This window comes from Bactrocera tryoni, chromosome 2, assembly GCF_016617805.1.
Source record: "Bactrocera tryoni isolate S06 chromosome 2, CSIRO_BtryS06_freeze2, whole genome shotgun sequence".
NCBI classification, from domain to species: Eukaryota; Metazoa; Arthropoda; class Insecta; order Diptera; family Tephritidae; genus Bactrocera; species Bactrocera tryoni.
This window is the reverse complement of record NC_052500.1, coordinates 65,161,510-65,175,533: the sequence shown is the minus strand read 5'-3', so window position 1 is coordinate 65,175,533 and position 14,024 is coordinate 65,161,510. Positions and strand designations below refer to the sequence as shown.

The 14,024-nt window shown below is 34.6% G+C and overlaps 1 protein-coding gene across 1 annotated transcript; it reads left to right on the top strand.

Moving 5' to 3' along the window:
- The first annotated feature begins 8,576 nt into the window (after positions 1 to 8,576).
- Positions 8,577 to 10,706, top strand: LOC120768842 (protein toll-like). Its single transcript, XM_040095594.1, has one exon. The coding sequence runs from the start codon at positions 8,577 to 8,579 to the stop codon at positions 10,704 to 10,706; it is 2,130 nt and encodes a 709-aa protein (XP_039951528.1).
- Positions 10,707 to 14,024: the final 3,318 nt, after the last annotated feature.

The following is a 14,024-nucleotide window of genomic DNA, read 5'->3' as shown; positions in this document are numbered from 1 at the left end:
GAAAGTGTGACAACATATTAAATCGAATGATACCACACCTACCATATAGAAGTTTGGTCGAAATTATTAAAGCTGTGATAAATAAATAACTAAATACGTCAGAGACATTAAATTCCCAGATCCCATATACTTAATACAAATAAAATGCGCCAAGTCGTTCCGTACGTCAGTCCGAGTTGCTGCGAACGGCGTCGAATCGACTCTTCACGGTATTCTTGAACACTCTCAGCTACTGCTGCTATATTTTCTTCACTGCGTACTGGACTTGGTCTATTCGGTCGGATATTATTTAATAATGACTGCTGGGTTTTTAGATGGGTAATGTTGTTAAGAATAGTACGCTACTGTCGAAAAAAGGCTATTGAAAATAATACCTCTACTTGGATTAGAAAATGCAGTAACTCAAAAAGATATCATAAAATTCAGTCATTTTCTAATTGAGAGTGTCAAAATATACAAAATTTTACTAAAAAAAATATATAACAATCTCCTGACGAACAAGAAAAAGTAAAGATTACGTAAACATGTATTTTCAAATATATTAAATATGGTTTGGAGAAAATTAAACAACGTGATCTTTAATCAAGGTATTTTACATGTGTCGTGACCTAAAAAAAATTAAAATAGTCAATCTCTTTGGTCTGTATTCATGCAAACCAATGTGTTTATATTAAAAGTAAATTCAAATATAACTCACTTGAGTAATGAATTTTCTGTTAATTTTCATAATTAAACATATACCGGGCTTACTTAAAGTCTCTAGCATTAACGTCAGTTCCAACTTGTCAATATTCTAGCACTGAAATAAGCAAAAGTATGCGGGAATGTACATATGTATGTGGAGAAACTCGCATAGCATAATATGTAGGAATGTATTCCACTGTTTTATTTAGCGCTGGTAAACATAACCTCATTTCTCGTCTAATAATTTCATATGCAAAATAACTATATATTTAGGAAAGAGGTGAAACAATAACAACTGCAAAACTGCAACAACTAAATGGTTTTAAATGAAACACATTTGTTACTAAGCTCATGTGTTTGTATGTATGTGTGAGACACTCACTTCGTAGTTGAAGACCCAGTAGGAAAACAAGATCAGGAAAAGGTTTAGAGACAAAATTTAAAAGTTAAACTCCTATATACTAGTTTTTCAAACGTAAAAATATTTAAGAACTATATTTTTTTATTTATTTAACCGTCTTCTTATTTTTAGTTAGCTGAATCATAGTTCTCTCATAGTATTCACTTCCATACTGACAACATAACCTACCCAGCACAGCAGCTATCTCTTGATTGTCTGAACTATATCAATGTCGCCGAATATCTCGTACAGCTCATCGTTCCACCGATTGTGGTATTAACCGTTGCTAATGCGCAAGGGACCATAAATCTTCAGCAGAACCTTTTTTTCGAAAATTTGTAACGCCAACTCATCAGATTTTTCCATCGCTCATACCTCTGCACTGTATAGCAGAACGGAGGTGTGAGTGACTTGCAGAGTTTGGCCTTTGCTCGTCGAGAGACGACTTTACTTCCTAATTGAGTAGGATCAATCTGAAGTAGCAAAAGTTATTTTGCTTTGGACTTCAAGTCAGACATTGTTGTTGCTGTTAATACTGGTTCTAAGATAGACGAAATTATCTACAACTTTGAAGTTTTGACTGTCAACACTGACGTGGGAGCCAAGTTACGAGTGCGACGACTGTTTGTTTGATGACAGGAGATATTTCATCTGTCCTTGTTTGGCTTCCCTATCCAGTCTGGAAAATACAGACCCAACGGCGCGGTTGTTGAGGCCAATGAAATCAATATCATCGACATACGCCAGGAACTGTACTCTTTTTTAGAATATAGTACCTACTCTAGTTAGGTCTCCAGTTCGTAGCTGCTTTTCTGTTGCATCGTACAAAGGGTTGCTTACGTTTCCAATAGACACGTTGAAACGAAATTTGAATTCTGTTTATAACCTGGTTATATCGGATAATAAAGCTTAAAATTTTGCACATTTAAAAAAAGTAATATGATGGAATCATAATCAATAAAAAATCAGTTTCGAATTTTCAGTGGTACGTTGTGGTTTAGTGCTCTTTGCTGAAATGGTTGGGACCTTATAAGAGCAAACGGTGTTGAGGTATTTTTCGAGACTTAAACATATTTTCATATTTGAGCTTTGATTAATATTTGTATATTCTGTTTACTAGAACTGAACTTTTCAACTATTCTAAGTTCTTTCTAATGGAAATAAGTAAAGATATTTATGCTCTCTGTCGATACAAAATTGCAAATATGCGAACATTTTTCTAGAATCGTTCCAAGCGATCTATAGTCTAGCATTATAAGTTATATCAATGTCGTCCATTGAAGGATTATTAGAAACGGTAACAAAATTTGACTGCAATGCTTTGTGAAATATAGATTTTTTTAAAAACCAGAAATATGTTCTGAAATATTTAAATTAGGGTTAGATGGGTTTACGGGTTTCTAAAAATCGAACAACTTTTTGTCTTTTTAAGTTCTACAACACCTCTAGAATAGGTGTCCCAAATTTTCAAGTTAATCCGAGTAATAGTTTCGGGGATACGGCCATGAGAACTTGTACGCTCGAGGCTAAACGTCTTTAAGCGTGTTTTTCTGGAAACTGTATTTTTGAAGTCGGTTAGCAAGATTTCTTGAGAGCTACTCAACCGATCTTCATGAAATGATACATAGATCGTTGAGATACAATTCTTAAAGACTTTGAAAATTTTGTGATTACAACTATTTGAAAACAAATGTCGCGAAATATTCACTGAAATTTTCACTTTTTTGTAAAATTGTCTGCCAAAAATATATTTTTAAAATTTTTCGCTTCATCTAAGTTCTAAGTTACAGTTTTAACTAAAACAAGTATTTTTTCAGTTTAAATGAACCTGTGAAGAGTTATCCTGCCATCGCGTGCGCATCTTTTTTCCGAGGGATCAGCGGAAATGTCGTTCAATGGCCAAAAATTAAAAAATATTTTTTTCCAAAAATTTCAGAATTTCTTTTTTAATAGCGAATGTTTGTAACAATAAAAATTTTAATAAATTACTTCAATTTTTATATGAGAAAAATTTGTATAAACATGGCTGTTTTTTACGCGAGGAAAACCGTGTAACCTCAAATTCGTTTATTGCTGGTGTTTGATGCTCATACATACATATTTATCTGTACAAACATATGCCAGTTGGCATGTGCATTTGTTTACGTTTTGTGGCAAGCTTTTATTACAGCGTTTTGCCTTAGCAGCCTACATACGCAAATTTTTCAAATGCAGTTATGCATGTAAATACATATCTATACACATGCATACATATACAAATGTATGTGTCTGCTTAGTTATTATTGTATTTGTGTACGTGCGGTTTGTTTTGTAGCTTGTTGTTGCTCATTTGGTTAGACATAGTCGGTTATAATGGCATTTGTTATTATTGTTTTACACACGTAGAATGCAGCAATGTAACCGTAAATTCTTTAACAACGTGCAGATATAAATATGTACAAGTACCAGACATATATGCATGTATGTACAAGCTTATATGTGCCACATACCACATTAGTTGTCATAATGGCCATAGAAACTTACCTAAATGCATATATGAAAGTAGCAAGTGTAGCTGTATATGCACAAGCACACACCTACTTAATAATACATACACAAACATACAGTATATAGCACTCACGAGTAGCACACATATTCTCTTTCCGCGACAAATGCAGTGCTCTCGAAGCCCTTCGCACAACGCAATCACCTTCAACCAGCCACCTGGCTTAATGTCTTCGGCGCATATTTGCTTTAAAAGCTTGCCGCTGTTCTTACTGTTACCGGCAGTATTTGTTGTTAGTCTTGTTGTTGTTGATCCTCTGCGGGCGAAAGTACATATACTTGGCACATAGTTGAGCGCGCCTGAAAGAGGTCCTTTCGTCGACGCCAAAAACTGGGTCAAACGACTGCTGCTTCTGCTGCTGCTGTTGAAATGCTTTTGCCGCCTTTTTCACGGCGGTTGCAACAACAATTGTTATTGTTCTTCGCTGGCGCCCCTCTTTATTCCTGCTGTTCTTATTCTTATTATAGTTGCTTGAAATAATGCTGCAGCGTAAACATGCATCCAGTTGTGTAGAGTGGTACACCTAGATACCTCATAGTAAAGGTGCCATTTTAGGTTATATTTCTTCTAACTTCTCTCATTTTGCTCTTCGACACCGCTGTTGGTGGCTTGTCGCTAAGTATAGTAATGCATATATCCTTATATTTTATTTGTTTACTTATTTAGTTCCATTTGTTTCATTTAGCAAATATGAATATTGCTGCCTTAATTTTTTTATGTTCGAAAGAAAGTACAGGTAAGGAAGTGCGAAGCTGGGCTGCAGCGCAACAACACAAAATCTCATAATTTTTAAAACTAAATGCGTGATGTATTCCTGACTATTTCGAAAACTTAGAAACTAACATCTTGTAAAATTTTGAATATAAAATGAATGAAAAAAATGTTGAAAAAAATTCATAAAGCATCATTTGAAAGGTGCCAAGCTTGAGACATAGATTGCGAAACCAGAAATAAATCTATGCGATTTATAGTTAGTACAAACCTTCAAAGGCGCGTACTGAAATGTGACACCTGTAGGATCATTCACTTATCTGAGGCTGTAGTTTCCTTTTCATTGGTAGGATTTCTTACGTGGCGGGTCCCAAACCCACAGCACAACCCTGGGCAGGAGATATTTCATCTTCTCACCTTAGCTAGCCTTCAAGCGGATGTTCTTAGGCCACCCAGAGGATACTTGGTCAAAGACCGGAAGTCGTCAGCTGCTTGGACCATATATAAAAGAATCGTTTCTGGCTACTCTCAAGTAAATGAGGCTTAGAGAACTTTCCTCACTTGCGTAGAAACACATGTCTCCATCTTCCAGGATCATTAGTTTGTCGATTATATTATTTTGAGTGAAGCAACTTTTGTTATTGTAAAAAGCTGAATATCTCGAGAAGTATTAATGATAGCAATTTTGACCTCGGACCTTTTTTATAGCAAATAAAATTTTCTACAAATTTGGCATGGACATTTTTTCTGCAGCTCTTGTCATTTACGAGATATATACGAAAAAATGGGAATTTCGTAGAAAAATCAGGTTTAGAGCCTCGTACTACCTCGCCGGTATGAGTTACGACTTTGTCGAACTGGGCACTTTTGTAGAGTGAACAATTCTAAGAAATATGCGTTTAAAGTCAAGGCAATGCCATAAAATACCTCTGATCTGTAGGAATTTAAAGATAAAAACTCACGATTGTAGTGTATTTTCGATGGAAAATTTTTACAGGCCTTGGTCCAGTTCTTAATGTTAATATTGAGGGCTAAAATTTTCAGGGCATTTTTTTTAGGATATTTTCAAGGAAATTTTGAACGGGACTGAAAAAAATTAATAGTTAAAAAAAAGCACCCTAATATGTATTACACTAGGGTGATTCAAAAAAATTTTTTTTTTCGTTAAGCTAAGAAAGCCTCTCCAAAATCCTATGAGTTTCATCATTCATAATGATTCTTTTTTCCATTGAGTTATAAAATTCATAAGAAATAAAAAAAATTCCCAAAAATAATCAAACTTCAACCGCTAATATCTTTTAAACGGTTGGGTTTACGAAAAAATTGTGGAGACCTTTTTTGTAGAGAATTCAATTTCCTACAAAATCTAAGGAACAAGATATTTTTTCAAGTAGTTGGAAGGAGGTTCTTCCCGTTACAATTAAGAACTCATGCTTGGAGAGGCTTTCTAAGAGGTGTCTAGGAACTTATTTTTCCGAGTACTAAACGAAACAAAATTTTTTTTTTTGAATCTCCCTAATATACACCATGTCAAAAAGGTATCGAAAATTATTCCTTTAAATCTCTTTATACGGAAGACAGGTAAATTTGTTTTCTTAGGTTGGTACTACTGTCCCTAATAACGATGCCAAAATTTAGAGAGAGATTGCTCATAAATTGGAGATGTCACACGAGAGCGTACGTATGATTATGCATGAAAAATAGCAGCAGCAAGACTTATTTCGACAGAGCTGAATTTCTTTCAAAACAGGTATCGCGAGCAGGTAGCTGCAGACATGCTCGATCGAATCAATTCGGATCCCACCTTCATGGAATGCATAATTACTGGTGACAAGACATGGGTCTACGATTATGACTCACTTACGAACCAGCAGTCATAGCGGTCCAAAAGCGTGTCAAAGCCGAAAAAAAAACGCCAAAGCCGATCGAAAGTGAAGGTAATTCTCATTGTCTTCTTCGGTATTCGTGGTATCATCTAGTATGAATACGCTTTAACTTGGTGTTATGAGACGCTTACGACACGCCACCCGTAGTAAACGTCCGAGTTTGTGGGCCAACAATTCATGGATTCTTAGTCATGATATAGCACCATCGCACAAAGCCATCATTGTGAACGAAACACTCAACAAATATCAGCCCCTGTGACTTTTTTTATTCTCCACACTCAAATATCCATTTCGGGGAACACGCCTCTACTCAATTGAAGATATCAAAACAAATTCGACGCGGCAGCTGAAGGCCATTCCGAAAAGTGCTTATAAAAAATGTTTTAACGATTGGAAGAAGCTTTGGCGTATGTGCATCGCTTCAAATGGATGTTACATTGAGGGCGATAAAATAAATTTGGATAATGATTGAAAATTTTTCGTTTTATTTATAAATTCCCGATACTTTCTTGATATGGCGTACTTTGTACTTAGCAGCAATGATTTTTTGTTATTTGAAAGTTTTTAAATCATTTAAAACTGCAATTTTTTTGTTTCGCTGTTAGAACACGACGAGACATTGTAACAAGCATAACAAAAAATCATATATTTGACAATCGATAAATCTAAAGAATAAACTCAGTGTTTCAATGTCGAAAAATTTGCTTAAAACAGACTTAAAATTTGTTTGTAACGATTTGCATTCAAACAACCAAATTCACATAATAAAACAGTGTATAATGCATTAAAATATGAAAATATTTCATAACCAAAATTTTCATACAAGCGGTTCGTCATATAACCGATATATACTATATATTAAACTTAATAGAGGGCGGGACCAAACCCATTTTTTCAAAACTTTACGCTCATCTACGAACTTGTAATTTTTTTGTGCTTAGAAACCCTCCTACCTAATTTCATCGAGATATTTAAATTTTTACTCAAGTTATAGCTTGCATGGACGAATGGACGGACAAACACACAGACCGCCAGCCGGATTTCAACTTTTCTCGTCATCCTCATCATTTGTGTATATATAAACCTACTTATCTCGCTTAGTTTTAGATAATACGTACTTTCCGTTAGGTGAACTCTGCAACAACTGGTTGCAAACGAAGAAATTGAGTAAACAAATAGCAAAAGCGCACATAGCCGAACTTCTCAAATTTTGATTAAAAAAAATATATTAAAAAAAAACATTTATTGCAAAACAAAGTTTACTAGTTAACTCATAACATGCTTGGTTTATATCTCAAATATTTGTATTATGTTAAAATCATTCTAATTAAACCGCTTATCTTAATTTTTAGCGATTTAACCTGTGGTTAGTGCAGCTTTAACGCGGTCACGGCAACTTTTTAAGAAGTTTTTAACCACAAATATTCCAAGTTATTCTGATACACTACATCGTTATGACTTCTCTTACGACTTTCAGTGGCGTTGCTAGAGGTTTAGTCAGCCTACAGCAGAGTCAATTCTTTTAGAAAAAGTTTGTTTTTCTTACATTATTTAGAACAGCAAAAAAATTATCGCACAGGGGCGAGTGTTAAGCGAATTTGTGGTTTTCACAAATATTTTTCTTGATAAGGAATTAAAATACGATTTAAGTTTCTTAAGGCGTACAGATTCGATATTAAATTTGATTATTTCAGTAAGTGTAAGTGAGCTGGTCTGCAAGCCCGATTTATTGTGGAGGAAATATAATAACAGCAACAGAAAATTAATAAATATGAACAAATTAAAAGTAGGCAATTTGTATGTAATACTCGCCTGCATACTATGTCAACTGATCATAAACAACAAATTTCTGCTGGCGCACACTACCGAAATGAAGTTAATCAAAACTACTGTTGAACCACTATCCACTTGGGCCCCCGATTGCTATAGCGATGAGAAGACTACTTGTGATCGCGGTAGCAAAGATTGTAAATGTATAATTGTCGACGGAATCAATATTATTACCATCAACATTTTTGGAGACCTTCAGTATCTGTTGGTAAAGTGTAATACTATAGTCACAGAAACTAATATCGATTTCCTACTCAAACACAAATTTCAGTCAATTTTAATTAAAATACGTTATATCGAAGTGAAAAATTGCATGAATTTCACACACGAAATTTATATAAATGACAAAGTGTGGGTAATTCTCAAAAATATGAATGAGCTGAATAAAGTAACAATAATCTATAACATTGACCTTGTTGCAGAAGCAAAAGTATCTTATAATCTAACCATGAAAGAGACTCACCTGCAAGTAATTATTAAATCAAATCGAAATGAAATCCGGGAAGCAGATATTATAAGCATGCTAACTGATATAATTCATAGACCGAATCAAGTGGAGACGCTTACGCTTAGCGCACAAGGTCTAAGAAACCAGTACTTATCACTGAAAAACTTGACGCAACCATACTTTAAGAACCTCATTGCGCTCAGACAGCTTGATTTAGCCGGAAATAATATAAGAATTTTGGACGCAAATACGTTTGTAGAGGTAACGCAATTGAATTGTCTGAATTTGAGCCATAATGAAATCCGGGAATTGCCCGAAAGTCTGTTTGCATATCAGCGTGAACTTTTCATACTGGATCTGAGCCACAATTTATTGACATATTTAAGGCCACACCTTTTTGATCACACTCCTTGGCTATGGCAGTTGAAACTTGGTGGAAATCACCTGCACGACACCACAAATCTTATGGTAAATCTGAAACCGTTGCATTATCTACATAGGCTAGACGTAAGCCAGAACCATCTGCAAACTAATTGGAGCAGCGAGACGTCCGTCAATACAACGCCAAGGTTACTGACACATTTTCGGTACAACATGAGTTCGGCTTTAGCCGAGAGTCTTAATTATATTACCAAGTTGCAACCAGAAAATTACGAAGGTAGCAAGATTAACTCAACAGTAATCAATTTAAGTGGCAATCGTTTCCGTGAAATCAATTTGGATTGGCTTGTAGCTGCAAACATTACATGTCCTTTTGAAATAAACTTAGAGCACAATTGGATTAAACACATTTTTGCTTTACAAAAGACTGACGATTGTACGCCCAAAATCAAACTAACTGGTAACCCGATCGTGTGCGATTGTAAATCGGCTTCGACTTATAGTGAAAACTTTCATTCGCTGTTCAACGGCTTACAGTGCGTTCAGACATCAACCAAGGTAGTAAAAGATCTCGCGCAGCTGCAACGTAATGAACTGTGTGCTTGGGAACCAGTATTGTGCCCCAGCAAATGCAATTGTTACACACAATTTGAATTTCTGCACATCAATTGCAAGGGTGCGCAACATATCGAACAGCTCCCACGCCCCGAGCAAGTTGGGCTCAAGAGTACGGTACTCGATATTAGCAATAACAATTTCATTGTATTGCCGCTAAACACCACCTTCGGCTATGCTAACGTTTCGCAACTCAACGCGTCGCACAATAAAATCACGAGCATAAATCTCAGTCAACTGCCAACCAATTTGACGGTTTTGGATCTACGAAATAATCACTTAAAAACTTTGAGCAATGAATTTTTGCGTACATACATCAATGAGAGCACAAAACTAAAATATCTCTATCTAAGTGAAAATCACTGGATTTGCGACTGTTCCACGCAGCAATTGGTGTACACCATACGTACACATCGGACACGCATACCCGATGCCGACCAGTTAGTCTGTGCTAATCTGCTGAACGATACACTCCTAATAGACAATGTGAGCGAGTTGTGTCCTACTCCTCTTAACGTTGAATATTATCAGTACTTGAATACAACTGTGATTAGTGTAGCGTTAATCATTATTATTATACTTTGCATTATCGCACTCTTCTATAAATATAAATTAGAAGTGGAAGTCTGGTTATATAGCCACAACATATTGAGATTTTGCATTCGCGAATGTGAGCTGGATAAGCATAAAACATTCGATGCGTTTATTTCATATGCACACCAGGATGCAGACTTCGTCAACCATACATTACTGCCGCAACTCGAACAGTGCGAACCACCATTTCGTGTATGCACGCACGAACGCAATTGGCTGGCTGGCGCTTATATACCTGAACAAATCATCGAATCGGTGGAACAATCGCGTCGGACGATCATTGTGCTCTCGCAGCACTTCATCGAGTCGGATTGGGCGCGTATGGAGTTTCGGACAGCGCATCAGTGCTCGTTAGTCGAGGGTCGTGCGCGCATAATAATGATTAAATATGGTGAAATCACGAAAAGTGACTTATTGGATAGAGAACTAAGGGCATATTTGGATATGAATACTTATCTGGATTGGCAAGATGTCAGATTTTGGGACAAATTACGCTACGCCATGCCACATAAAGTGGGTAGAGAGAGGAATTCGGATATGCTAAGAATTAACGGCAGAATGTATGTTATGGGACAAGTTGAGATGAATCGGTTGCGTGAAGAAATTGTTTAAATTTGTCACATTTTGTTTGTGGTAAAGAAAATTGGTTGCAGGATGGTAAGACTTTTCACAAATACATATACATATATTTAAGAAAATACAAATATATTACCTTTATTTGCAGTTATTTTTTGAAATCTTCCGATTCTTCTGTGACACAAAGAGTTGTTCAAAATGTTGCTACTAAGAGAAGGATTACAGATATCTAATCTTGGCCACTCTGCTTACCAACCAGTGGCCATCGCATACACTCTTCAATCCCATTATATTACATATATGTCTTGTAACTATTTAATCAATTTTCCTGTATAATTAATTAAAAAGCTCACAATTATGTATAACTTTTTATATATACAAAATTATTTACTAAAATATTTCAACAAGAAAGAAAGCGTAAGTTCGAGTGCAATAGAATATTCATAAATAGTCTTTAAAGATGCAATGCTTAAATGCAATGAGGAATGGTACTGTCTGGTGCTCATCAAAATTTAAGGTACTTAAAATTCAGCCAAATCCAAAATCAACAACGATGATACAAACGATTGTGAAGAGTTATGATTGAATTTGAACATTTTTTGTTCATAAGATGGCATACGGTAAAGGCATTATTCGTGCAAAGTTATTCCGTCATCCCGTTATTTAAATGCTTCCTGATTTGTGTACTGGAAAGTTAAAGAATCAAATGTAATTTCAAATTATGGTATATGGGAAGTAGGCGTGGTTGCAGTCCGATTTTGCCCATTTTCGCACTGTGCTATCGGAATATGATAGAAATATTATGTGCGAAAATTTGTCGAAATCGTTTGGTTAGGTCCCGAGATATGGGGTTTTACCAAAAAGTGTGCGGGGTCACCTCCATCGTCCAATTTTCATTTGGGCTCCTATAAAGCCCTCTTATATTTTCTCGAAGCTAAAATTCAATGTCTCTGGCGTATTTAGTTATTAATTTATTGCGCTTTTACTAGGAGCGAAAAGTACCTAATAGAGTATGTAGAGCAAAAATTAACTGATATCTGTATAGATTTTTTACATTAAGAAGTTCTTCGTATAGTATTTGTAGGGAAAATCTTTTTAATATTTCTAAATAGATGTCTTTAAAAAATTATAAGAGATTGCTTTTGATATTTCCAAAGAGACATTATTATTATTATTATTGCTAAAATATCCTTAATGATATTTCCAAAGAAATATCTTAAAAGTTTCAACGGATTACCTGCTATAAGTAAATGGAAAGTTGTTTTGGTTTATTTATTACCAAATTTATATATATAGTACTTCATACATATTTACAAAAAAATTATCTTTTTATATAGCGATATACAAAATAATAGCAATGGTTGTTTTTTTTTGTTTAGCGAATGTTTAATAATTTTTTAAAAAGTATAGCTCTTTGTCTAATTGATACCATATAAATCAAATAAAAAAAAAAACAAGAAAAGACGTTAACTTCGACTGCACCGAGGCTAATACACCCTTCACAGGTGCATTTCTTTTACTAACTATTTGTTCAGTTTGTATGTAAGCTATATGATATAGTAATCCGATCTGAATAATTTTTTCGGAGATTACATTGTTGCCTTAGAAAATAACATATACCAAATTTCGTGAATATATCTTATAAAATGTGAAAGTTTTCCATACAAGCATTTGATTCCGATCGTTCAGTTTGTATGGCAGCTATATGCTATAGTGGTCCGATATCAGCCGTTCCGACAAATGAGCAGCTTCTTGAAGAGAAAATGATGTTTGCAAAATTTCAAAACGATATCTTAAAAACTGAAGGACTAGTTCGTATATATACAGACAGACGGACAGACGGACAGACAGACAGACGGACATAGCGAAATCGACTCAGCTCAACATACTGATCATTTACATATATACTTTATAGGGTCTCTAACGATTCCTTCTGGGTTTTACAAACTTCGTGACAAACTTAATATACCCTGTTCAGGGTATAAAAATATTAACAAAATTTAGTAAAAATTAAAAATACGTTTTGTGGACAACTGTCAATACACTCAGTGATAGTATTTTTTCGGTCTTAAAACTTTAAGTTCATTCCTGAGATCATAAAAATGTGTTGGTGGCCGATCTAACTGTTTAAATTGTATTAAGCTATATAAATTTCTGGAATTACCAATTAAATACGATTGATAATTTTGTGAAAAACTGATATAATGAAATTTTTTAAAAAAGATTTTTACAGTATTATATTTGATTAAGAAATGTTTTACTTCATAAATATTTATATCGTCACTTTGAGAGACTGTGACTATAATACCAATACGAAATGTAATGCCTTGAAAAATGATTTCAGTTGTTGTTTTATGTAAATTCAAATCTGGCACTAAAGATTTTAAGTATGCTCTATTTTCGGGTTTAATATTTTCAGTACTTTTAATTGTGTATTCTTGTTGGCAAAAAATCTTTTTTTAATATATAATTGGCGAATCTCAGTGAGGATTTTATAGGTAAAGTCAATGAAATATTCGTTTTGAGGTAATGTTTCTTGCATATTGCTTGTGAAGTTGGTGTCCAGCCTCGAGTCCTAATTTTTTTATTAAGATGGATAATGCACCAGATTATGATATTTTGGCGTTAAGTATTCTTTAAATAAACTTTGGTATGTATTGTTATGCTGTTTAGTTAACAATTGAAGGTTACCTAAAGATGTATCATTTTAAGTTGGTGAAAATTTAACACAAATACATACGTTGATCAATATATTCGGTCATTGTAAAATTCGACAAAAGCTACTGAGGTCGACTGAAATAAACAGCTGCTGTAAACACACTGGTTGACAGATCGTGCTAATTTTTGACATCAGAATTAAGGACAGTTGCACCAAGCTAAGAAAAAATAGGTCAAGTTGTTTCCGAATTTTATTTATTTTAAATACAAAGATACACTGTTCAGATTAAAATGTGCTCTCTTATTTCCGGTACAAAGTCACCCGAAAGTTCGAAAATCTTTCCATTAGATATATGGAGGCTCACAGAAGTATTGACCCGATTCAACCCATTTTTGCTACACCGAATAATTTTTGTCAGCAAATGATTCTGTCTGAATTTCAATTGTATATCCCGAATATATGAGGTCAAAAGTCAACCATAGATACGCGGGTCCACATTTTCGGTACCTAGGGGCTTGAACAATTTTTATTGGATTTACACAATTTTTGGTCATAAACTAGTACACACCAAAGATATTATTCGTGCAAAGTTTTATTCCGTTAGATTAATTGCTTCTTTATTTGTGTACTGGAAACTGAACGAATCAACTGGAATTTAGAATTGTGCTATAAGGAAAATGTGGTTGTTCGAATTC